The sequence below is a fragment of the Colobus angolensis genome, unplaced genomic scaffold, assembly GCF_000951035.1.
Source record: "Colobus angolensis palliatus isolate OR3802 unplaced genomic scaffold, Cang.pa_1.0 Scaffold311, whole genome shotgun sequence".
NCBI classification, from domain to species: domain Eukaryota; kingdom Metazoa; phylum Chordata; class Mammalia; order Primates; family Cercopithecidae; genus Colobus; species Colobus angolensis.
This window is the reverse complement of record NW_012116389.1, coordinates 2,804,363-2,830,764: the sequence shown is the minus strand read 5'-3', so window position 1 is coordinate 2,830,764 and position 26,402 is coordinate 2,804,363. Positions and strand designations below refer to the sequence as shown.

Here is a 26,402-nt window from a genome sequence, read left to right as displayed (position 1 = left end):
GCGCACAGGCTCCGCGCCGGGCTCGCTAGCCGGGCAGGCGCACGGGGGACACCTGCGAGCCTGGAGGTGGCGGAGGGTGCGAACCCGGCAGCGCGGCCAAACCTGCGCTGGCTGCCTGGGCCTCCTGGGCCAGGAGCTGGCACTGGGGGCGGCGACGGTGTGGGAAAGTGGCCCCGCGGTGGGGCCTCCTGGATGTGTCGGCGGAGGTGGCTTCAGTCCCGCGGAGCCCAGGCTTCAGGTAAGACGCGCACACTCGGGGCTGGCGCGGACTCTGACACCCGCGTGGGACTTGGAGTGGAGGGGCCGAACCCTCGACCCCCTGCAGGAGACGACGCGGTGCCGGGCCCCAGAGTGACGGGGAGGTTCTAGGACGCCTTCCGGAGATAGGAGAGTTTGCAGAACGGAGGGGTGTCGTGTGAAGCGAGCTGAGGGAGGCGCGGGAGGTGGGCGGGGCGGGGGTGGACCCTCAGGGTCGGGGGCCGAGGATGGGGGCAGCGCCCTGGGGCTTGCCAGTTGGAGCCCTCAGCTCGTGGCAGGCACTGGCGTTGGGTCCTCAGGCCCTTTTGCTTTGGGAGGTAATGGGTGGTGCGCATTTCGCGCGGGCGGTGGGGAGCCAAGCGAGGTGCGCGGAGCGGGCCTGGGCCTCCCGAACTGCCAACCCGGGCAGGCCTGCAGCTGATCCCTGGGCGCCTTGGGGGCGAGTGGGGCACCTACCATGTGTGTCCGGTGTAAGAGCTTGCCACGGCCTGCTTGGCAGTGCCGGGGTAGCCTCTGAAGTAGGAACCCAGTGAACTCCTGACTCCGTGTGTGTGTAGGAACCCGTCTCCCGCTCACTGATGGGAACTCTGCTAAAGTATGTGACCCTCAGGCTGGAGTCTTGCACCAGGTGCAGAGCGACCAGTGTGCGCCTACTTTATGCCAGCCAACACTTAGAGCCTGCTCTTGGGAGAAACAAGGCTCCGCGTGGAAAGGGATGACTTCAGGGTTATGGGGTGAGCTTGGTAGGACTTAGTAGCTAAGAGCATAGACAGAGGAGGTTTCATTCACCAAATGTTTACTATAATATGTGCCCGGCCTTCAAATCCTGGTTCTCCGCCACTAGCGGTGTGCGCTTGAGCAAGTCATTTATCGTCTCTGAGCCTCTGTTTCTTTCTCTGTGAAGTGGAGATGAAAGTACAATGCCTTTATCACGGGGTTGCAGTGAGGATGAAATAATGCCAGGCAAGTTCGCAGCCCAGTATGTCTAAACAGTGAGTGCGCAGCAAATATCAGCAGCCGTGATGACTAACGATAGAAACTGTTTGAGGTGCTTGGAGTCCAGGTTCATCTTTACTGGCACTAGCTGCCCTCTCTGGCTCTCGTGAATCTTACAGATCTTCCAGCTCATCCTTTCATATTAGTCATGAGGAATCTCAGTCCCTACAGAGCTAGGAAAGAGCATAGGTCCCCTCATCCCCAGGGATGGTCAGCACGTTCTTTCCTGAGCCTTGGGCCCCTGCGAGGAGGAGAAGAGGAGAGTGGAGATCTTCAGCAGAAAGGAAGACATGGTGCTGGTGGCTGGACCCTCCGTGGCCATGTAAGTATGCTAGTTGGCAAGTTCTTGCTCTAAGCCTTGCATTAGAAAATACTTAGCAATAAACAAAGCCTTCTAGTAAACATTGCACTAACTAGAAAATTAGATTACCAAATCCCCCATTCCCCAATGGTCCTTGTCAATCTCAGCTTGGTTGTCAGTGGAATACTTTCCCCCAGGACCTGCTAATCACGTGATTCCCAGGGTTTCTTAAATTGGATGAAATAATGGATGTGAAAGGTGGAACCTAAAAATGTCATCATGGGCTTTGGAGTCAGTCTTGGTTTTGAATCCTAATCCCTCCACTTAATCGCTGTGTGATGTTGGGCAATTCACTTAATGCCTCTAAGCATACTTCTTTAAATGTGAAATTGAATTAATAGCATTTACTTGAGGTTTGTAGTGGAGGATAAGTGAGATAATAATGTAAAGCAGTTAGCACTGTGCCTGGCTGAGAGTGAAAGCCAGTGAACAGGAGTTATTTTACCATTATGATTAATAATAATATTAGAAAAATAATTGTCAGGCATAGTGCTTTGCCTTTGCTGTCTCTTTGAATTCACAAAACGACCCTGTGAAGTAGGCATAATTTTGTTTTTCAAATCAGGAAATGAAGGCTTGGAGAGGTTAAGAATTGGCCTAGGGTCACATAGTGGCTAAGTGACAGGGATGGGAACTCATATCCTGACATCTCCAGCTCCAGAACTGGTGCCATGTAATTCTCCTTCTCTGCTGCCCATCATCCTTGCTGTTGTTGCATTCTTGAAGCCCAGTTATGACCTGGGGCAGCCTCCAGTCTTGCAGCAGGGAGTCTTCTCACACCAAGTGGTTGGGAGGCGGGACCCTGCAGCCTGGCTGTGTGCTTCCTCTCTGTGGCTGGTGTTGGATGCGTGGTGAAGCTGCAGGGGACAGTCCCTGAGTGAGTTCAGGGGAGGAGGTGTTAGGAAGAGGCAGCCCAGGCAAGGCCTGTGGCCTCTTTAGGGTCTCATCACTGGATGGCAGGGCCGGGTGAGGGTGCAGGCTGGTTGGGACCTGGGAAGCTTGTGTGTGAGAAGAAATGCCGTTGTTTAGCTCCTGGGAAATATTCTGGGGCTGCACAATTATCTGAGCCTGATCTCTGCTTTGCGAAGGAGAGCAGCCCTTGAGCTGTGGATGTGAGGAGAAGGAGCCCTGGACTGAGAGCCAATATGCTGCCATTTTAATCCTGGCTGCCTGTGAGAGCTCACACTGCCTCTCAAGATCTCTTTTATGAATAAAGAGTTGGAGGAAATCATTTCTAAGGGTTCTTGTAGTTCTAAAGGGCAGTGGTTTTGTAATTCTAAATTGATGGCTTAACCCTCTCAGCACAGTACTAGGGCACATGGGATAATTATCACACTAATATGTTACCTAGACTCTCCTTAGGGTGAGAGAATGTTCACCGCTCCCTAAGCCACCTGTCACAGCCAGGTACTCTCTGCCTGGCTGGGTGAGGAGGAATTCCAGCAAGAAGCCTTGGGTTGCTAAGTTACAGTCCAGGGCCTGTGGTTCTACATTTCCAGGGCCGCCACACCTGCTCTGCCCTTGACTAATAAAAACTCACAGCTCTACAGTTTACTCTGCTTCTCTGCCATTGAGTGTTCCTCCAAGTCTGATGACAGATGAGCATAGTACTAAGAACAAGACCTCTGGAGTGAGAGGCAGGTTCAAATCCTGGTGCCCCTTCTTGAGCTTTAAGAACTTAAGCAAGGTACTTAACTCCAGTAAAACTTGGTTTTCTCATGTTAAAAGAAAGTGGAGATAATACTGGTACTGCACTGGAGGGTGAGGCTTAAATGAAATAGGTCAGGAAAAGGGCTTAAGACAGCACCTCTCACATAGTAGGTGCTCAGTAAAGTAAGATGGTGAGACCATTCATCTCTTTCCCCTACCCAGAGGCCAACATCCTCTTTCTTAGCTAACCTGGACAAGGATCAATCCTTTTGTTTTCTCTGACTTCCCATGTTCTCACTGGTTCATACTCCAGCACCTGTAAGAGAATCAGATCTTTCACTCTGCCAGTAGTGACTGCCGTTGGTATAATCTTATGCTACAAATTTCTCTGTTTTCTCCATTCTGAAAAGGCTAAGAGAGGGCCCCTTCTTTGCTGTGTAGTTGCTCCTCAGCCCTGAGCTAAGCCTCAGGAAGGGGTTGGGGACCTGGTCTGCTGTATTGCCACACCCAGTGATGAAACAGACCGTGGGGTCCTTTGACAGTGGAGGTTTGTGGCAGGAATCATGGCACATCCTGGAGTGGCATCTGGAGTTGCCACAGTTGTGCTGGGTCCCAGAGCTTCCAAGAGAGTCACACAGTAGCCATTGTAAGGAACTGGAGATGCTGTCCAAATTTGCTCTCTTCAGGTGCTCCTTTCTCAGGGGACCTACCTCCTCTCTGCTGGCCTGCAGGGATGGCCATCTCCCTATGTCCCCAACTGGTGGCTGCTTTAGACCCAGGCTCCATCCTTAGTCCATGTAGCTGTGGCCAAGAGATCTGGTCCCGTTTCTTGCCACTCCCATACCACAAGTGGTGCACTTTGTGTGGGAAGGAATGGGTTGGGGCAACTTGTTTCAAAAGAGGGTTTAGAGTCTGGCAGGCTTCTCAGATTTCCCCAGAGCTTAGGCTTATGCATCATCTTAGCAAAAGCTGGGGACAGAATTTATTTAGCCTTTACTGATACTGATGGGGAGGGTTATTCTCAATTGAATCAGTTGTTTAACCTGGGCTACATAGAAATGCCTTGGTATCGCAAAATTGTGAAATGTTAGAAGAACCTCAGAGCAGTTCTTTCAGTATTGTGCACTCATAAGAATCACCTGGAAGCTTTATTAAGACACAGTTCCTAGGTCCTCCTCTCAGAGAGATTCTGGTTCTGCAGGTCTGAAGTGGGGCCCAGGATTCTGCATTTCTCAGATCCCAGGTGATGCTGCTACAACAGGTCCATGGATCCACTGAGTCCTGCTTTGGAGGACACCACGGCCAGCCCTACTCCCCGCTATGGAGTAGCCCACATGGGTTGTTCTTGTTTTTTGCTAGAACACTTCCAGACAGGGGGTTCACTGCCCTACAAAGTAGCTAATTCCTCCATGCTCAAATAGTTTTAGTCTTTAGAGAAGTCTTCCTCCAACTGATCATGCTGAGCTCCACCTCCCCGTGACTTCTTTTTGCAGTTCTTACTCTAGGTCCCTGGAGCAGCTGACACACCTGTGCTGGGCAGGACAGAATGGGAATCATATGTGCCACAGTCCACACTTGTGCCTGGGGCCTGGGTTGCACGTGTCACCATCATCCACGTGTGTCCAGTCAGGTAGAAGGGGTCGCATCTACTCCTCAGGAGCGGCCTCACTCTTGTTGTGCAGCAACTCAGGTATTTAAAGGCGCATGAATGCAGCGGCTTCTTTTCTCCAGGAAAGTGGCCCTACTCCTTCTAGCCTCCTACACAGGATAGGGTTCTCAGTCCTTCCTCATCCTGGCTGCTCCAAGATGAGTGTCCCAGAAACACTCACATAGGGTGGGGTCGTATTAATGACTAATTGTACAGACTCTAATTCCTGACAGAAATGGGTAACCTGAACCTAATCATGAGAAAACATCAGACACTGAGGAATATACTAGAAAGTAGCTGGCCCTGACTCTTAAAGGTTGTCAAGATCATAAGTCGAAGATAGAATGAGAAGCTGCCCCAGATTGGAAAGGACTAGAGAGATGTGATAACTGGATGCCATGCTTCATCCCAGACTGGATTCTGGACCAGAAAATAGAAATCATATGTTAATAGTATTATCATTGTAGTATCAATATTCATTTCATGAATTTTTGTTGTGTAAGAGAAGGTTTTCATTCTTAGGAAATACATGCTAAAGTATTGAGGGCTAAAGGGGCCAGATTTCTCCATCTTGTTTTAAAATGATTCAGAAAAGAGAGAGAATTTGTATTCAGTTGCCCTCCTCAGGGAGACTTGTTCCAGGACCCCCCACAGATAACAAAATCCAAGGATGCTCAAGTCCCTGTTATAAAATGGCACCATTATTTGCATATAACCTATGCAATCCTCCTGTATACTTTAAATCGTCTCTAAATTCTTTATAATACCTAATACAATGTAAATGCTATGTAAATAGTTGTTATACTATATTGTTTTTAAATTGATACTCTTTTTTATTGTATTTTTAAGGTTTTTTTTGAATATTTTTGATCCACAGTTGGTTGAAGTCACATATGCAGAACCTGTAGATATAGAGGGCTGACTGTATATAGAGAGAATGATGAAACAAAGATGTCAAATTAGCAGTTGGTGAATCTGGGTAAGAGTGTAGAAGAGTTCTTTGTCCTATACATGCCACTATTTTGTAAGTTTAAAATTATTTCCAGATAAAAAGAAGGAGATCGCAGACCCTGTAGCCAGCCTACCTGGGTTAGTCTTATCATTGCTTCCTCTATAAACCTGGCTTTCTAACCTCTCTGAGCTTTGATTTTTACCATCTATAAAATAAAGATCATCATTGCAGAGTGAAGAACCTGGCACCTAGTGATTGGCCAGTGGATCTTAGCTATGATAATATCATTATTATTAGGAAAGGGAGGAGTTGAGGGTGACACAGTGGTAATGAGACCAAAGGAAAACTCAGCCTTATCCTGTCACCTCCTTCTGCTTGCTGATGTGGGCTCTCAGGCTCCCTGGGTGTCTGGCAGGGACCTGGCTACTATAAAGCGTCACCCTGCAGAAGGCTTTGCAGGTAGTCACCTGAGCCCATAGGGCTCCAATGTTGAAACCCAGGTCTCCTGACAACTTTATCCCCTGCCTTCCCTGGCACTTCTGTGCCTGCCCCACAGCCTGGGCTCCCCGGACTCTACCTGTCTGGGTATGCAGTGCCCACTGAACTGCACATGGCTTTGGACCTGGCCATCACTGCCCATGGCTTGGAGGCCTCATGGTTTGCTGGACATATGTGAGAACTAGACAGTGATGCTTATCTTACTGTGGATAGATTTGTAGCAGTCATGAGTAATTGGGACATGTAGACACATAACAGAGATGCTCATCTTATCCTCCATCACCACCAAAACACTTCCAAAAACTTGCTCAAAACTCACCCACCCTCCAGCCAGCTTCCCTGGACGATTTCCTGTTGTGCACACTGCCTCGTGTTTCTTTGTGAATGTTTTATGCTTCATATACAGGGTGTCTTCAGACTCTCTTGATCAGTTCAACCCTCTCAAATTGGGCCTGAGGGTCCATCTGGATGTGTGTACACACTGGCGTCTGAGCATTCCCTGTAAGAATTGTTTTCATTTGATTTTGCAGTTCCACCTAGAAAACCTGGTGTAGGCGTGTTCTCCGTTACCTTTGTGAGCCACACAACAGAGGTTCCCACCATTCTGTTCCCTGTTTGCGTCCCTGTTTGTGACCACATTGGTACACAGTGATGCCAGAGAGGACCAATACAGGCACATGTCACTTCCAAGTGACCCATTTGCGCTAAGCAAAAGCCAGATGACACGGCAGGCTATGTGGCAAGCAAAGGTTTCTGCGTTATTTGGAGGCTGAACACCAGTGAGAGGGTTGCAAATGAGCTGGTGGAAAGCCAAACGTCCTGCCCCATACTCAAGCCTTGGTTTATCCTCAACAAAGACTGACATCACCCTTCTCACCAAAGTAGTACTTTGTAGTAGTACACAGATGACTGTGACTTAATTCTGTTGGAGTTTTTCCTGCTTTGAAGGGGTTCCTTTTCTATTGATAAGGCAATATAGTCACAGTCATCAGCTACTGATAGTGGATTAATGTCTCCAGCTTTGACTTTGCTTTGCTCTTTATTCTAAAGCAAGAAGATACTACCCATGTCAAAGTTTTAATCTAAGAAAGTGAGCCCTTAACTAAATGTTAAATATGCCTTGATAATTAAACTTATTAAGTTTTACAAGAACCACTCAGGCTGCCAGGATTTTGCCAAAGGATAAATAACCTTGGTCAGAAAACCTGATCTGTAAATGCCTGAATTTATCAATAGCATTAGGTTAATATTTAGGAGCAAATGTAAGCATTATGTTATTAATACCAGTTCCATGTACTACTTCTGATAACCAAAAAAAAAAGAAAGAAAGAAGGGGGAAAGAGATTATTCCGAGGATAAGGTTGAGTTAGTGAAACATGTTTACTCCTTACTGATTCACAACATGTAAGACCACAAATCAATACAGGACTGAAAGCTTCCACAATCTATCACTAGTACTTCAGGCTGCATTTCGGACAAAAACGCATTTCAGTGACAAAATAAGAGTTCTATAATTTTCAATTGAAAGTGTGAACAATCCTTAAAAGTCAAATTGCTGTAAAAGTAATATAAAACCTTCTGCAGCGTTGCTGACTCCCTCCTGGCCTGGGCCCTGCCTGATCTTCTGCAGCCTGGGTCTGGCAGGTGCTGGCTGTCTGGTCCCTCCACCTCTGTAACCCTTCTCATGGAGGAGTGACCGGTGAGCAGCTGGTTCTGGCAGTCACACAACTGGGAACCCGGGCACAGGCCATGGTGAGGCTAGCAGGACAGGGGATTTGCTTTAGACCAGAGCTTGCAAACGAGCATCCATTTTTACCAGGCAGCAGTGAGGCCAGCAGCCCCAGGCCTTGGTGCATGTTGTCTTCACTCAATTTGAATAATTGTGAGAAGTTACAAATTAGGACATTTCATATTTTCAATTGCTTCTCTGGGAAGATCAGAAGAGTGTTGCTATGGACTGAATCGTGTTCCCCCCATTTATATGTTGAAGACCTAACCCCCATGTGATTATGTTTAGAGATAGGTTGTCCTAATAATAAAGCTTAAATGAGGTCATAAGGGTGGGGCCCTAATCTGATAGAACTGGTGTCCTTATATGAAGAGGAAAAGAGATCAGAGTGTTTCTGTCTCTGTCCCCACCTCCCTCTCCCCCCTTGCTTTCTCCCTCCCTTTCCCACTCACTCACCTGACCCTCTCCTCCCTCCCCGCCACACAGAGAAGAGGCCATCTACAAGCCAGGAAGAGAGGCCTTACCAGAAACCAACCCTGACCTGTGAGAAAATTCTGTCATTTAAAGCACCCAGTCTGATGTTCTGTTATGGCAGCCCAAGCAGACTGATACAGATAGGTACCACCAGGCTGCTTTCATGCCATTCTCCCATCAGCTGGCATTAGGTGTTCAGTCTCCAGGTCACACAGCCCACCTTCAGCTTTACTTTCTCCATTGGCTCAGGCCCTAGCAGGCATGTGAGTGTGCACCTTATACTCTGGGCCCAGAATTCCTGGGGCTTTTACTCCTTATCAAACCTCAAGGCCCTTATGGGCTTTTTTGTGCCCATGTCTGGGGCTGGCCAGGTCCCCCAGAAGTAGAGCCTGCACCCAGCACCAATGACCAGCCTCACATGGTGAGCCCCCCGCCCCAGGCAAGTGGCCCCACCCCAGCTGCCCAGCTGTTACTGGGGTCTGCAGATGTGACAACATTATTGACGCTATCCTCTGATGCTCACAACAACTGGGATCCTAGAAAGGAAGATTCACTAAGTCTGGGAATCTGATAACATTTAGCTGCTCTTGGGAGCTTAGTAAAGTGGTTTGGGGGAGTGAATTGATAGCTTGCTCCTGTCTGCCTCAGTTTCTAAAGGGACTTTCTAGGCATGTTTTTAATCTCTTGATTTATTTTTTCTGTCTTTTGAAAAAAAATGTGTTTTATCATGCTTTGTCCTGGCTGAGTCACTAAGCTCTTTGTTCCCCACTCCAGTTGGTCTCTAAATTTGGTGCCCAATGTAGAGGAGGCAGAAGCAGATAAACATGGTGGTGTTGGAGTACCCTGGTCTGTGTGACCCTGGAATGCCAAGAAGGCGAGGTCCAAATGGTGCCTGGGCTGTTAGCATAAGACAGTGCTTAGAATCCATGTTCAAATCCTGCCTCCATTCCATACATGCTCAGGGACTTGGACACATTTCTTAATATTGGTTTGAAGACTGAATGAGAAAATGTACCTACAGTGTTCAGTATACTGCCTGCAACATTAAGTGTTGGAGGCTGGTGGTTCTGAGTGTGTGTTTCAAGATAAGAGTGGGTTCATATTTAATAGTTGTTCGTAATCTGGGAATCAGTTTTAGGTGCTGATTGGATCCTTGGTAGCAGGATGGGACGGGAGGTACAGCACAGGAATCAGTTGCTCGTTCCGGAGCAGTGGAGGGGCCAAAAGTCTGCTTAGGGCACAAGTAAGAGGAGTGATGGGAAGAGGCAGCTTTTCCTAGTTTGATTACCTCTGCTTTTCTAAAGGAAAGCAAACAAATAAGGATCAAGGTTGTCATGTCCCCCTTGAAGCTCTTTTGTCTCCTTCAAGAGTTTCATCGCTGAGCATGGTGATCACATCCACCCAGCATTCACTCATCTTCCCTTCTCCCTGCCCTACAGCTGGTCAGCTAGTGGCATTCTCTGGTCATTGTCATGGGTCCAGGAGGGGACTAGGCTGCAAAGTAAGGTGGGATGTGTGTGCCCTTATTTGGGCTCACTCCTCCCTGATTGAGTCCTCTGAATGTCTGAGGTGTTTCTTTCTCTTCTCTGCCCCTTGCCCCACTTTAATGAAGACTGGATCTTCTGTATCTTGAGGGTGGTTTTCAACACAGTCTTTAAAGTCCGAGAACACTGGGTTAAGACCTAAGCTTCACACCTTTTGTAACCTTGGACAAGTCACTGAACCTCTCCAACCTCCGGTTCTTCATCTAAAAATAGGGAATAATGATACTTCATAGGCTTGCGGTAAGTACATAGAGGAATGCTTTAGGGCGAGACAGCCGGGAAGCACTGAGCACACAGCTGTCCTGGCTTGGAGCAGGGGCAAGACTGGAGTACCCTTTGTTAGGGCACCTGCCATGTCCTTGCCCAAGCAGGAAAAGGGCTGCTCTGGTTTTTTTTCTCTGTGTGGAATGGCTCGTGTCAGAGACCATCTGTCCTGTACCGATCCCATCTCATTGGAGGCTCTGTAAGCCCAGAGGATGGTGGGGTCCTTTGCATCAGTGACCATTGGACCTTCATGCCCACCCGCACATCCTAAAGAATCAGCCTCTGTTTTCAGGAAGGCACTAAGTAGAGACAAAATGTATTATCCTGGGTGGCCCATGCCTCCAAGTGCCACCTCTCACCTCCTCATGACAAGACTCTGTCTGGGCAGCCCTTGTCTCTGAGAGGCAGCACAGGTGGAGACGCTTGGGGTTGAATCCTGGACTGTCGACACATGGCTCAGCCTCTGAGCCTCTCTCTGAATGGAAAATGGAGACAAAGTGCACCACCCTGCTGAGCAGGGGTAAGGAAGGATTTAGCGAGGATGTGTGTGTGTGTGAGGGACCTAGAATAGCACTGGGACGTAGCAGGAGCTCAACAGGTTGGGGTGGTAGCCAGATCTGACTGCAGACAGGGTGACCTTGCATGACTGCTCAGAAGTGGGTTCGCTAGGAGACAGGATTTAAGGACAGCAGGTGCAGGAGAGGCACATTCCGGCTCTGCTTTTGTGCTCTCAGAGTAAGTGCACAAAGGAGGGTGGGCTGCTTAGGACTGAGAGGGAGTTCCTCGTCACTGCACGGTCAGATTTCTTGTGATGCTGGGATCCTGGCCCCTGCCCATTTCAGCAAAGCCAGGAGACAGATGAAGGAATGGAGGTCTTCAGTCTGAAAGAGTTCTTATCCCTTTGTCGCCAGTGCTCTGGGGAGGCAGTTGGTGCACAGAGCTGCCCTGAATGATCAGACATTAGGACCAAGCAGACAGTGTCTGTCAGACCAGGCTGCAGTCCTGTGGAAGACAGTGGCTTAGCTCCAAGTCTCTTCAGTCTCCAAGGCCAAGGAGGGCCACCTGGGCTCTCTCACGCCCTGAGCCTCTTTGCTGCTGTTCTGTTGTCAGCGAGACTGGCAGCCTCTCCAGGCTGTGATAGCCCCACAGCAGTGAAAATTGGCTCGGAGAAAGGGGAAATCACTGGGTCTGTTGCCCAGTAAGCAACTTGACCCAGTTATTCTTCACCATTGTGAATTTTCCTCCTAGAGAAGTATGTGTGATTATCCAGGAACATTTCGATGTGGTGAAGAGGAAAGGCCTCTTTATCTTCTTTAGGGCTGGAGATCCGATTAATGTACTCCTTGCCTCCATCTGTTGTCTTTTGAAAACCTTCCTGAAGATTTTGCATGATCCTTCAGTTCAGCTGACTTATGCAGGCTGTTGGGAGGAGGGGCAGGTGCCACCGGGGTGTGGGAAACAGACTGACAGTGCTTTGTAGTGACACTGACTGCTCAAGTACTTGTTGGCTTCCTACTACCACACTGTGGCTACCTACTTCACTGTAGGTAGAAGTGCAAGGGTGGCTTTCCATGTCTCCACAGTGACAAAATACAGTAATATCTGTTTATTAAGGTTCCCCTCTGTATTCAGGACTAGATCTATTATTTTTTTTAAGTCTCCCAGGAGCAGATCCTGAGATCCTAAGACAAGGATTCTTTAGCAAGTAGATGATTTGTGTTCAGTCCCAATGGACATGTAAACATGAATGGGGAGTGAGAAAGTGAGAGAGGGAAGGGAAGGCAGCCAAAAAGGGTGTGTGTCACGCTTGTTACCATTGTGGACAGCTGGGGCTTAATCCCATTGGGGAACCCTGGGAGCCAGTGTAGAACATGTCTCAAAGCTAACCTGCCTGCGGAGTATGGGAGTGGGGTATTCATCCGACAGTGGTGTAGGCTGCCTGCTTGTAAGTGGTAAAGTTGGTAGAAACTCCCAGGCAATCAGAACTCCAGGACCTGATTGTTGCTCTGTCCATCTCCAGCAAACCTTTCTTCCCGTTTTCCCCCTGGAAGGGTAACTCAGAAACCTGAAATGCCCAGTGCAGGTCCATGCAGGCCAGTCTGTCCTGCCTTCCATCAACACTATTCTAGCAGGGCCTGAGAGTGGGGATAGGAGGATGGAAGTTGGGAGGGATTAGGGACTGGGGGATTGGGAAGAGCTAATTAGCAGCTAATTAGAAGCAGCCCCCATGTCCCCCAGTCTCGAAGGCTGGTCTCTGCTTAGTTGCCAGTTTGCCTCACAAGGCCCCCACCCATGTTTCCTAGTTTATGAGCTTTGCCCTAAGGCCCTGATATCAGTGCTTTGCTGGGATTGTCCACTGCATGTACAGTCAGTCAGGTGGACCCTAGACTCCTGCCTGCCTGTGGCCACTGCCCCATATCCCCACCTGCTGCCAAGCCTGCCTTAGAGAGGGGCAGGTGGCAGAATGATCACTAGAGAGATGATGAATACCTGGAATACCTGGGGGCTGAGATGCCCACTCACGTTGGAGGTAAGTCTTTCCTCTCTGCTTTCCGTATCTCCGTGAGGGTCTGGCTATTTGATATTCCCTGGGTTTGTGTGTTTTGGCTTTAGCTTCTATTGGAAGCTATTCTTTGATGAGGGCAAAATGTGTGTCAGCTCATAGGACATGCATCTGCCTCCCATCTCTCCAGAGAGGGCCTAGTTTTGTTTTTTCTGAATATCAATTTATTTCTTGTTTACTCTTCAGAATTATCTTATTTATAAATAGTGATTTATTTAATTCTTTATTGTTTCCTTTTTAATGTATTTATTATGTCAAGTAAACACAAAAGAGTACAAACATGTAAAGAACCCCACCATCTTCCACAGTGATCAGTATTCCCCTGTCGGGTTCTGTCTGTCTGCTTTGTTTGCTGGAGCAAACCACATTCATGTCATTTTACATGTCATTAACATTTATAAAGACTCATGTTCTTAGCTGGGTGCGGTGGTTCACACCTGTAATTCCAACACTTTGGGAGGTTGAGGCAGGAGGATTGCTTGAGGACAAGAGTTCAATACCAGCCTAGGCAACATGGCCAGACCCCTTTATCTACAAAAAATTTAAAAATTAGCCAGGCTGGTGGCCCGTGCCTATAGTCCTAACTACCTGGGAGGCGGAGATGGGAGGATCGCCTGAGCCCAGGAATTCGAAGTTGCAGTGAGCTGGTATCATGCCACTGTGCTGTAGCCTGGGTGAAGCAACAGTGAGACGCTGTCTCAAAAGTAAAAATAAAAAATAAAAAAATAAAAATTCACGTTTCTTATGTAATTTATTTTAAAAATAAATAAAATAACTTTTTTATTTTGAATACATTTTAGACTTACAAAAAAGTTACATAAACCACTTCTCCCCACTTCCCCTACTGTTAACATCTTACAGAGCATAGTATAATGATCAAAACCAGGAAATTCACACAACACATTAAACCACAGACCTTATTCAAATTCTGTCTGTTGTCCCACTAATGTTCCTTTTCTGGTCCAGGATGCAAGCCAGAATCCCACACTGCATTAAGTTGCTGTGTCTCCTTAGTCTCCTCCAATCTGAGGCAGGTCCTCCATCTTCCCTTGTCTTTTATGACGTTAGCCCTGTCCAGTACTGGCCAGGTATTTGGTAGAACATCCCTTAATTTGGGTTTAAGGTTTTCTCTATTAGCTAACCTACAGACCTTATTCAGAGCTAGAACTGGAGCTAGAACCATGGATCCCGTTTAGAAATATAGATTGAAGTTACACATTTTGGGCAGGAAAACCATAGAAGTGAGGTCCTGTCTCAGTGCATCATATAAAGGGGTACGTGATGTCAGTGTTATTACAGATGATGTTAATTTTGATTACTTGGTTCGGGGCATATCTGCCAGGCTTCTCTACAGTAGTTTCCATTTTTACCTTTGTAATTAATATGCACCTCATGGGGAGATACTTTGAGACTATGCAAATATCCTCTCATCATACTTTTTCACCCACTAATTTTAGCATCTATCAGCAGAACTTGCCTGCAGCAGTTATCACTGTGATGTTTGCCAAATGGTGATCTTCTATTTCCATGATTGCTTCTACATTTTTTAATTGAAGTTCTCTAAGGAAGATCTGTCCGTTCTCTCCTAATTATTTATTCATATCAATATTGACTCATGGATATTTTATTCTATGGGTTATAATTCATTACTATTACTTTTTAATTTTGGTACTAAAATTATACAAGATTTAGCTGTTGGGACCTCTTTCATGCTGGCTCCTGTGCCTTTTCACTGTCTCCTCATCATTTTTTTTTTAATACTTTTACATTCTGGCACTACAAAATGTTCCAAGCTCGTCTTTTACCTTCCCTGCCCTAGCCCTGGAATAAACCATTTCTCCAAGGAGCTCTGGTTCCTTTTGTAGAGAAAGATTTTTAGAAAGTTAGATCTGGGTGCTGGGTATACTGATTGCTGCTGCACTGTCACTGCTTCCAGGCCCTCTTGGTGAACTGAACTAGGACACCTATAATTCCAACCTTTTCCTTAGCTATGACAGTTATCACTAGACACTTTGTGGGAGGAGAATCAGTGTCTGAAATTAGCACCTTGATCTTTTGTATATACAAAAAGTGTTTGAACTGTGCTTGACATAGTTCCTCTTACAAATGTCAGTCCAGTCATTCCTTTAGGGTAAACACTCACAAATATTCCCACTGCTCCCCCTGCTCATGTTCCTCCCTGGTGCCTTCCTCCCTGCCACCCCAGCATGAGCTCCTCTTCAGTTCCCTGGTTTAGATCTGAGCTGAGGACCTCGGGGTGATCTCCCTTCCACCCCCTGGTAAGACAGTCTCTCCCTGTCTTTCCAGTCTCTTTTTAAACCTTTTTGTCCCTTTTCTAATTTTATCCTTTGTTCTTTTTCTTCTCCTAACCTCAAATGTCAATGAACTCTCCCTCTTCCTGGTCTCTTTCTAGCTCCTGGCTTCTCCTCTTTCCTCCTAGAGATCAGATGTCAGAACTCCAGCTGAGGGCATGTCTTACTGGTCACACAGGTGTTCTTGACCTCTTCTCTCTTGAGAAGAACTGTCCATACCTTGGTGGTGGTAAGGATAGCTGGTTCTTATGGCAGGACCATGGGACACTGGTCAAAAATAGTCATATCAGCACTTTAATGTGGTTCAGCACAGTGGTTCTTAGCTGGTGGGGTTGTATGGAGAATGTCCACTTGGGGGCATGCCTATTTGAAAGAGTATATGCAGTGATATAATTTTACATTGAAAAGTGAAATATATAGATAGATGTTGATATAAAATACTATCATCAGAAAGTAAAGGTTGATGGAATTCACTGGTCTTGAGGAACAGACATTGCAGAAGAGAGTCTTATGAATGAGGGAGAAGGGGATGTTGAACTTTACAGGTCAGTTTGGGGCATGAGAGAGTTTCTCTTTATTATCAATGGGTGTATGGGTTGAAAAGACTGAGGAAACACTGAGTTTAATTAGATTTCTCAGCTTCAGGGTTTCTAGGCTGACAGAGACACTCCCCTAGAGATAAACAAGGCTGACTGGAGGTGCTATTAAAACCCAGCTAAGAAGGCAGCCACAGAGCTCTGGCCTCTCACCTGTGGCTGGCCCAGAAGTTCTCAGCCCGTGTTCCACAAGAGCCTTGAAGACCTGAATGAAGAATATGAAGTCAGGGCCCCCCTATATTCTCCTTTCTGCAGGGCCGTCAAGATAGCTGTGACTTTATCCTCTTCTCTTACCAACAAGAAGGCCCATTAAGATGTGAAAGAGTGGAAGTTTTATTAAAGAATGAGCTTTGAGGTCGTGAGAATTTATTTAAATTTAAATCATCTGCAGACTTTGGGACTTGAATTGCCATCAGGAACATGCTCCTGTGCCCCCTTCATGCAGAGTGTGACCCACCAGCTTCCTCTGTGTGCTCCCTTCTAGGCACCCCCATTCTAACACTCAGGCTCCCCTCTCCTGTATTAAATGGGGAGACGCTGAGTTTGGGAGCTCCTAATTGGTTTTTTTCTACCTCTGTTCTCCTAGAGAACCTCCAGGCTGCTCTGTTCCAAGACTTATAATAGCTCCCCATTGCCTATAGGATATAATTCAAACTCCTGATCTGGCATCACACCCTCAGCTGATTTTTCTAAGTTTCTCTGTACTTCTTCTCCTTGTGAACCATCCATTCCAACCAGACTGAACTGTGTGGTGGCCTTGGGTCACATTCCCTGGACTGCCTCCTACCCCCTGCCTTTGTACTGTTCAGATATCACATCTCTGTCCCTCTGAAAGCTCCAGGAAACAGCCACACCGGAGGACTTGTTTGCTCCTCAGCAGGGGTCTGGCACTTCCTGCCCGCAGGGCTCACTGAAGCCTACCTTCCGCCCGTGCTGTGACACTTTGGTGGCCTTAGTTCTCATTCCCTACTGGCAGATGGCACCTGTGTAGAAAATTGTTGCAGATCCTCTATTTGATTGTTTTCATGTCTCTTGAAAAGATTTCTTAGGGAGAAGGCTTCATTTACCCAAGTTATAGAAGAGTCCAGGGGAAACTGATGCGAAATAATCCCCCTAGGCTAGAGCACAGAGCTCAGAAACAGGAGACGCAGCCAGACCCTGCATGTTTGCCTCACGCATGACACTTTGCAAACAGGTTCTCCTTCCATACCAGTTGGAATGTTCTGGCTGTGGGAAGCCAAAATCCCAACCCAGCCTAGCTTCAGCGATGAGGAAAGTTACCATTTCTCACAGCAGGATGTCCGAGATGGGGCTTGGAGATGTCACCAGGTTCCTCTGTATCTCTTTGGCCATGCCGTCCTAGGCATTGTCTTTGCCTCAAGCTGGTTCCCTCGTGGTCAGCAGATGGCAGCCAGCAGCCCTGGGACAACACCTTCTTTTTCTGTCCAGTGAGTGGGAACATGACATGTGACACCTCATTCCTCAGCTGAATTGGTCCCACTCAGGTAACCTGCCATGGCTGGACCAGTACCTGGTCCCAGAATTAGGCTCTGCTGACAGTCCACCTGAGGTGCAAGGTCTGAGCTTCTCTAAACCTCATGGGTATCAGCTGGAGGGTGGCTCTCTGGAAACACTGGGGATGTTATTAGGAAGAGGAAGAGGGCAGTGGCTGCTGGGGGAAGCAACAGTGTCCATTATGTCATCTCTCAGTACACTCGACCTGGATGCCCAAGAAGCAGAGGGTTGGCAACTGACCAGGCCCAAGGTGCCACCAGTGACACAGTGACAGCATTCACTGTCTGGTCTGTCTCCATCTTCTTTGGAAGGAATCTTCTCCTGCTTAGCTTTAAAATCCTTTGTTTCAAATGACTGTGATGAAAAGTGACAGTTCCTGCCTCACCACTGATCAGTTTTTGCTTTGAGTCAGATGAAGGCAGCCAAGTGTGTCCAAACTGTTTTAAAATGCCAATGTTTTGTCTATATCCCAGTGGCCCTTTATTAGCTACCTGGTGCCTTAAAACCTTTTTATTTTCCTCTCCGCTATATACCGCACCTGTTAGGTTGAACCTGATGGAATGAAATTGTGGTTTTTATAAGATAAAAGTGGTTATCAGCATTCATGAAATTCAACTAATACATCATTTCTGACTTCTACTTTCCTGTGAGGTGGGTGCTGTATCCCCATTTTCGTTGATGAGGAGCCTGAGTGTAGAAAGGACATGCGGTAGGTCGAGGAGCTGGGGTTTGAACCCGAGTCTTTCTGTCTTTATCCTCACACTTATGCAGACAGTGCATATCCTCTTCTGGGAGCTACCTGCAGCCGGTAGTGCATTGGCAGCTGAGAGCCAGGCTGGTTTGGGAGACGATGTGATAGCTACTGATTGATCAGTGATACCTTCAAAGGTGTCTCCAGAGGAGCAAACCCACAAGTCAAACTAATACATGGAGTTGGCTTCCCAAGACTGAGGTGTTCTGACCGTTCTAGATCGAAGTAAGTTCCCCACCCCTCAAGAGGGTTCGAGCAGCTCATCCATATCAGACTGGCCCAGGCCCTGGAGCTAGGCAGGTAGATGGTGAAGCGGAGACTTAATTTCATGAGAACCTGATCACGGAAGCTGCACCAGCTGGGCCTGCTGGTGACCTGCTGGTCTCCCCAGTCGTCCCCACTGGGAGGCAGCGCTGCAGCAGGTGTGTTTTAGAACACTTCCATTCTTATTCCTGATTTGCTGTGTGATGTTGGGCAAATTGCTTTTCTGGGCAAAATGAGGACTTGCTTAGTGGTTGTTAACCTTTGTAGCAATGGAATTCCTTCTTAAGAGCACAGAACCCCTTTTTCAAATGAATTATTATGGTCCCTGTATTAGTTTTCTAGAGCTGCTGCAACAAATTACCACACATTTGGTGGCTTAAAATGAAAGAAATTTATTCTCTCCCAGTTCTGGAAGCCAGAAGTCCAAGATTGAGGTGTCAGCAGGGCCATGCTCCCTCTGAAGGCTCTAGGGGAGAATCCTTCCTTGCTTCTATTTTGCTTCTAATGGTTTTAGTCATCCATTAGATGACTGTTTCTTTGGCTTATAACTGCATCACTCCAGTCTCTGTCTTCCATCTTCACATGGCCTCTGTTTCTCTGTATGTCCTTTTCTGTCTCTTTTAAGGGTAGTCACATTGGATTTATGACCCATCCTCATCCAGTATGATCTCATTTCAAGATTCTTATCTAATTGTCTGTGCAAAGAGCCTTTTTCCAAATAAGGTCATCTTCTAAGGTTAGACATGATTGCCTGAGTGGGAGTCACCTCTCCTTTCTCCCTCGTGAGAACAAAAAATGAAGCCACTCCTTTGTATCCTGGCTTAGCTGGGCTATGCTTATTGCTGGCATCCTGCTTCATAGTTGATTGCTAAGCAGGTGAGAAGCCAAGGTCAGCCTAATGCTTCATCTGATCATCCAGGCACCCAGGAGCCAGAGAGGCATAGCAACATGTCCAGTGTCATGCAGCAAAGTGATAGACCTGATCTGAAGTTCTGCAGGGTTCTGGCTGCAACATTTGGCCCTTTGTCTTTCCCCCATAGTATGTGATAGGTAAGAGTCACATGTATAGCATACTCCTATGGGCATACAGGTGTTGTTGAAACCCAAAAGATATTTTGCAGTGAAGTAGAGCAGAACAGTAACTCATACTAGCTGTTGCTATTAATAAGGCATAACTAGCATGTAGGCTGCTCACTGCTGCCCACAGCTTAGGCAGTGGGGTTGTGGGTTCTTGTGCCAGCTAAACAGTGATCCTCATCTTCCCGACTCAAGATGTATCAGAAAGCAATTGAGTGGTAGTGATGTGATTATAAGGATAACATTGAGCCTACTTTAATTTATATACAAAAGAAATAGGAAAACATTTCCAAGCTTTTAAACTGATAAGTGGTAATGTGATTCATGGCCTGCTTCTTTGGTTAAGAACTACTTGGTTTTCCTCAAATCTGTTTGTACCCCAGAATCACCTGGGAGCTTGGTTAAATAAAAAAAGTAGATGCCAAGGATACCTCAGGTTCTGGTCAAAACGGAGTAGACAAATTTATCCCTATCCCTCTTACTAATATAGCTAAAAGTACTGGACATTATATATAAAACACTGGAAGACTGAAAGGTGGAGAAAGGAGTGAACCAACTAGGGACTCTGGAACTCACAGAACAATGTAATGGTGAGTTCTCAGGATTTTCTTCTTGCCTCCTATATATTCTACCCTGGGTACTAGAGAAGCCCACCGTCCAGGAATGCCAGTGAGCACAGAACAAAACAAAGCCCCAAGGAAGCTTGGTCTCTTTTGTCAAAGGACTGGAAGAAGGAACAGTATAGCACAACTTTTTTTTTTTCTATAAATACTCTATTACTGCAAAACACCAGAGAAAATTGCCTGCCCCTCCAGTCCTCAGTTTTGGTAAAGGCCAAATGGATAGCCTATTAGTCCGTTTTCATGCCAATAAAGACATACCCGAGACTGGGCAATTCACAAAAGAAAGGTTTATTGGACGTACAGTTCCACATGGCTGGGGAGGCCTCACAATCATGGCAGAGGGCAAGAAGGAACAAGGCACATCTTCCGTGAATGGCAGCAGGCAAAGAGAGCGCTTGTGCAGAGAAACTCCTGTTTTTAAAACCATCAGATCTAGTGAGACCCATTCACTATCATGAGAACAGCACAGGAAAGAACCCCCCAAAACCAAGATTCAGTTATCTCACACCAGGTCCCTCCCACAACACGTGGGAACTACGGGAGCTACAAGATGAAATTTGGGTGGGGACACAGAGCCAAACCATGTGAGATAGCTGAGACTTCCACCTTTGCCTAGTGGTAACCAGCTGCCCCACACCCTGCCCACTTGATGGGAAGCCTAGACTTCCACCACCGCCTAGTAGTAATGTACATCCTTCACTGCGATAGTCCTCTTGGGGCCTAGACTTCCATCCACACCCCAGGGTGTCATCGGAGGCCAACTGCAGAGCCTGGGTTTTGACTCCCTGACATACACTCTGTGCTGAGTATCCCTCACCCTCTCAGCCATGATGGTGTTGGTGGAGGCTGAGTAGGGAGCCTGGACGCCCACCCCCAACCAACAGTAAGAGTCAATGCTCTCCTTTCCCCGACCAGTACGGTTTTAACAGAAGCTACTAAAACAGAAGATTTAAGTAAGATCCAGAGTATCATAACATTATAACCAAAATGTCCAGGATAAGTTTTAGCAAAAAAAAAGTTATAAAAACTAAATGGAAATTTTAGATACAAAAAATAGAGTAACCAAAATTTTAAAATTACTGGATGGGCTCAATCGAGAATGGAGAGGACACAGGAAAGAATCAGTGAACCTGAAGCCAGAATGATGGAAGTCATCCAGTCTGAACAACAGGGAGAAAAAATACTGGAAAAAAATTAACAGAGCTTCAGAGGTATGTGGGACAATACAATTTTTTTTTTTTTTTAATCTACCATTGGTGTAATTGGAGTCACTGCAAAAGTTTTCAAGGAACTAATGGCTATTTCCCACATTTGGGGGAAGGCAAGAGCCTACAGATTCAGGAATCTGAGCAAACCCCAAATAGGATAAACCCAAAGAAATACATGCCAAGGCACCTCAGAGTCAAACTTTTAAAAACTCAACAAAATCTTAAGAGCAGCAGGAGACAATGCATTCCCTCCAGGGAAAAACAATTCAAAGGGTAGCAGTTCCTCATCAGCAGTCACAGAGGCCAGATCACACAGCATCACTTTTCACATATTGAAAGGAGGAAAATCTGTACCCCAATTTCTATACCCAGTGAAAATATCCTTTAGGAATGAAGCTAAAATCAGACATTTTGACATGAAGGAAAACTAAGGTAATTTGTTGCCAGGAAATTAACCCTAAAAGAATAGCAAACTAACAGAAGTTCTTCAAAGAAGGGATATAGGAATGGAAGGAAACCTGGAACATCAGGAATGAGGAATGAACATAAAGAGTAAAAATATGGGTGAATATAATAGATGATCCTTTCCCTCTTGAGGAAATCATACTCGACAGTTGAAGCCAAAATTACTGTCTGATGTGGGTCTCATTATATGTAGAGGAAACATGTAAGACAATTATATTATAAAAGAACCTAGGTGGAGCTAAAGTTTCTACACTTATTTGAAAAGTAAAATGTCAATACCAGTAGACTGTGATAAGTTACAGGTTATAATATGATGCCTAGAGCAACCACTAGAAAATCTATATCAAGAGATGTACTCAAAAACACTACTGATAAATCAAAGTGGAATTCAAGTAATTCACAAGAAGGCAGGAAGTAAAAGAAACAAATAATGCAGATGCCTGAGCCATAGTCCAGACCTAGTGAATCAGAACCTCCAGGACTGGTGCCTGGGAATATGGATTTTTATTTAGCAACTACTCCTGAGGATTCCAGTAATCAGCCAGGCTTGAGAACATCTGGAGTAGACCAGTATTTTTTAAACAGCAAGTTGCCAACCTGGTGAGTTAATTAAGATGATTATGGGCAGGTTTTTTCTGTTGTTGTTGTTAATAAACTTAGACTAAAGTATACTAGAAAAAACTAGAATGTATGATACTTGTTCAGGGTAATTCTCATTTCCTGATATTTGGGGGTGGGGAGTATATAATATATTCATATGTGTGGGCTCAACCTTTGGATAAGAGTAGGCCAGAAGAGATCTCATGCCTCCAGGAATGGCCTTCAACTAAGTAATGCCCAACAGGAGTTGATAGACATGTATCCCAGCTTCTATACTATATCCAGCATATGATCATGGGAAGAAGGCTACACATGGCATTAACTGCTCATTAAGGTACCCTGTATGTGTTGGCTTTGGTCCCTTCTCTGTCTCAGTTTCCCACTCTCATACAGGTGTTTCATGGGATAATTTCTCAAACTGTTTGGATTCAAATCCTTGCCCCTGACTCTGCTTCTTAGGGAACCTAGCTGAAGACACCTTCTCTTTCTAGGCAAGATGCTCTTGGATTCTTTTCATCACAGGGAGGTAGGAATTGCATCAGGACCTAGCCACAAGAGAATAAAGGAGCAGCTACTCCCTCCCGGTGCGGTGCCAGGCAGGTGTCAGGTGTTACCTGTGCTGCTCCTGTGTCACAAAGGATGAGCTTCTTCAACTGTCTGAATAATTCTGGGTCCCAGAGCAGGCATGATACCCTTCACAATACTGCAAGAAGAGGGAGTAAATGCTCACCCCTAGCCAGGCCTCTCTGTCAGTGTGTGTATGTGGGAGAGGACATTTAAAACCCTATTGGGTTTTTTTGGTTCAGTATATGAAACATTTTTCAATGATGACACCCAGATACAGTTATCTTACCACTGAGGGGACGAGTTTCTACCCTTCTCTTAAGGGATTCTAAAGCCAGCAGGCCTGATTTCTAAAGGAGCTTTAAGTAGGAGGAAAGCTTAGCTGACCATACACGTGTGTGTCTCTCAGAGGTGGCATACCAGGGTCTTGTACAACCTGGGAACAGTGTTCACAGATCTCCAATGCCAGTTGTTCTCATTTAAGGAAAAGTCATTACCCAGAGTCCAGGAATGTCAGGCCCCTGCAAGGGATTTTGCTATGGCCTGTCATCACAGATACCTCTCTTGGTTAGCTTTTGCTGCAGCAGTGCTTCATCACAAACAGCCCCAGAATTTCAGGGATATTTAATCAGCTGTTGTTCAGCCCCGATGTCTGTGTGTTAGCTGATCTTGGCTGGGTTTGGCTGATGGCACTGCTGCTCTTGGCTGTGCCCACTCAGTCATGAGGGATCAGCTGAACTAGAACAGGGTATGGCCGGAGCAGTTGTGCTTCGTGCGTAACTCGCTCCTCTTGGGGCCAGCAAGTTAGCCTGAATACATTCTTCTTATGCCAATGTCATAAATAGGGCAAGGCCAGGCCAAACACTTTCCAAACCTTTGATTATGTTCTGTCTGCTGACATCGCACTGGCCAAAGCAAGTTAAATGGCTAAGCCCAAAGTCAGGTATGGGGATGCACTCTCCAACATGGAGGCTATGGGGAGGGAGTGAATATTTTAAACAATGGTCTAATCTACTATGCCTACCAATGTGCACAATGGCTGCAAGGATCCAGTGCTGTTGCGGGCACACAGAGCCTAGCACAGTGCCTGGCATATAGCAGGAGCTTGTAATGATGCCAGGCATACTGTGCCAACTCCTTTTTCTTTTCCTTCTCCCCTGCAGGCTTTCACCAGTTCTCGGGATGCCCATAGGGATGGGTGAAGCCCGCCTGGCCTGTGGTGCTCCCCAGTGGCCGTCATCTCACTAGGGCCCCACAGTGGCATTAGGATGCACCTCTCTGCGGTGTTCAACGCCCTCCTGGTGTCGGTGCTGGCGGCGGTCCTGTGGAAGCATGTGCGACTGCGTGAGCATGCAGCCACACTGGAGGAGGAGCTGGCCCTCGGCCGACAGGCCACAGAGCCAGCCCCAGCGCTGAGGATCGACTACCCGAAGGCACTGCAGATCCTGATGGAGGGTGGCACACACATGGTGTGCACAGGCCGCACGCACACAGACCGCATCTGCCGCTTCAAGTGGCTTTGCTACTCCAACGAGGCCGAGGAGTTCATCTTCTTCCACGGCAACACCTCTGTCATGCTACCCAACCTGGGTTCCCGGCGCTTCCAGCCAGCCCTGCTCGACCTGTCCACCGTGGAGGACCACAACACCCAGTACTTCAACTTCGTGGAGCTGCCTGCTGCTGCCCTGCGCTTCATGCCCAAGCCGGTGTTCGTGCCAGATGTGGCCCTCATCGCCAACCGCTTCAACCCCGACAACCTCATGCATGTCTTTCACGACGACCTGCTGCCACTCTTCTACACGCTGCGGCAGTTTCCCGGCCTCGCCCACGAGGCACGACTCTTCTTCATGGAGGGCTGGGGCGAGGGTGCACACTTCGACCTCTACAAGCTGCTCAGCCCCAAGCAGCCTCTCCTGCGGGCACAGCTGAAGACGCTGGGCCGGCTGCTGTGCTTCTCCCATGCTTTTGTGGGCCTCTCCAAGATCACTACCTGGTACCAGTATGGCTTTGTCCAGCCCCAGGGCCCGAAAGCCAACATCCTCATCTCGGGCAATGAGATCCGGCAGTTCGCACGGTTCATGACAGAAAAGCTGAACTTGAGCCACACAGGAGCCCCCCTAGGTGAGGAGTACATTCTGGTCTTTAGCCGAACCCAGAACAGACTCATCCTGAATGAGGCAGAGCTGCTGCTGGCACTGGCCCAGGAGTTCCAGATGAAGACAGTGACAGTGTCCCTGGAGGACCACGCCTTTGCTGATGTTGTGCGACTGGTCAGCAATGCCTCCATGCTGGTCAGCATGCATGGGGCCCAGCTGGTCACCACCCTCTTCCTGCCCCGTGGGGCAACTGTGGTAGAGCTCTTCCCATATGCTGTCAATCCCGACCACTACACTCCCTATAAGACGCTGGCCATGCTGCCTGGCATGGACCTCCAGTATGTAGCCTGGAGGAACATGATGCCAGAGAACACAGTCACACACCCTGAGCGGCCCTGGGACCAGGGGGGCATCACCCATCTGGACCGGGCTGAGCAGGCCCGTATCCTGCAAAGCCGTGAGGTCCCACGGCATCTCTGTTGCCGGAACCCCGAGTGGCTCTTCCGAATCTACCAGGACACCAAGGTGGACATCCCATCCCTCATTCAAACCATACGGCGCGTGGTGAAGGGCCGGCCAGGACCACGGAAGCAGAAGTGGACAGTCGGCCTATATCCAGGCAAGGTGCGGGACGCACGGTGCCAGGCGTCAGTGCATGGCGCCTCCGAGGCCCGCCTCACTGTCTCCTGGCAGATCCCATGGAACCTTAAGTACCTGAAGGTGAGGGAGGTGAAGTATGAGGTGTGGCTGCAGGAGCAGGGGGAGAACACCTATGTGCCTTACATCCTTGCTCTGCAGAACCACACCTTCACTGAGAACATCAAGCCCTTCACCACCTACCTGGTGTGGGTCCGCTGCATCTTCAACAAGATCCTCCTGGGACCCTTTGCAGATGTGCTGGTGTGCAGCACGTAGCGAGCGGGCCACAGCCTGGTCTCGGGAGGGTGGCTTCTGCAGTTCAGCATCCCTGGGCCCGTTAATCCCACTGTGGAGACTTCTGGGAACTGTCTATTTATTGGGCAGGGCTGCCCCAGGCCTGTGCCTCCACGTCATCTTGTTGCCCCAGGGGTGTGGTGTCACAGCACTCCTCTTTGCCCTAGAGATATGGGAGCCCACTTCCCCTTTTCCCATCCTGAACATTTATACCCCTGGAGAAGTTCCTTAGCAGGGCGGAGAAAGAGGAGAGGAGGAAGGAAAGAAAGAATCACAAGGAACCTCTGGCTGGGTGATCCTGATGTTTCCTACTGAGTTTTTCTGGTATCCAGATTTCTGGAAACCGCGTAATCATGTACTGTTTGATTGGGTGGTTCATCTGCTTCCATCCCAGTGAAATTTACCTGTAGCCCAGTTAAGGGTGTGTTTGGAACATTCATTAAATGATTCTAAGCATCTTG

The 26,402-nt window shown here is 47.5% G+C and overlaps 1 protein-coding gene across 1 annotated transcript; it reads left to right on the top strand.

The window, feature by feature from the left end:
• Positions 1–26,402, top strand: POMGNT2 (protein O-linked mannose N-acetylglucosaminyltransferase 2 (beta 1,4-)). The gene is made up of 2 exons (XM_011950974.1): positions 1–238; positions 24,076–26,402. The coding sequence occupies exon 2, from the start codon at positions 24,181–24,183 to the stop codon at positions 25,921–25,923; it is 1,743 nt and encodes a 580-aa protein (XP_011806364.1). The 5' UTR covers positions 1–238; positions 24,076–24,180; the 3' UTR covers positions 25,924–26,402.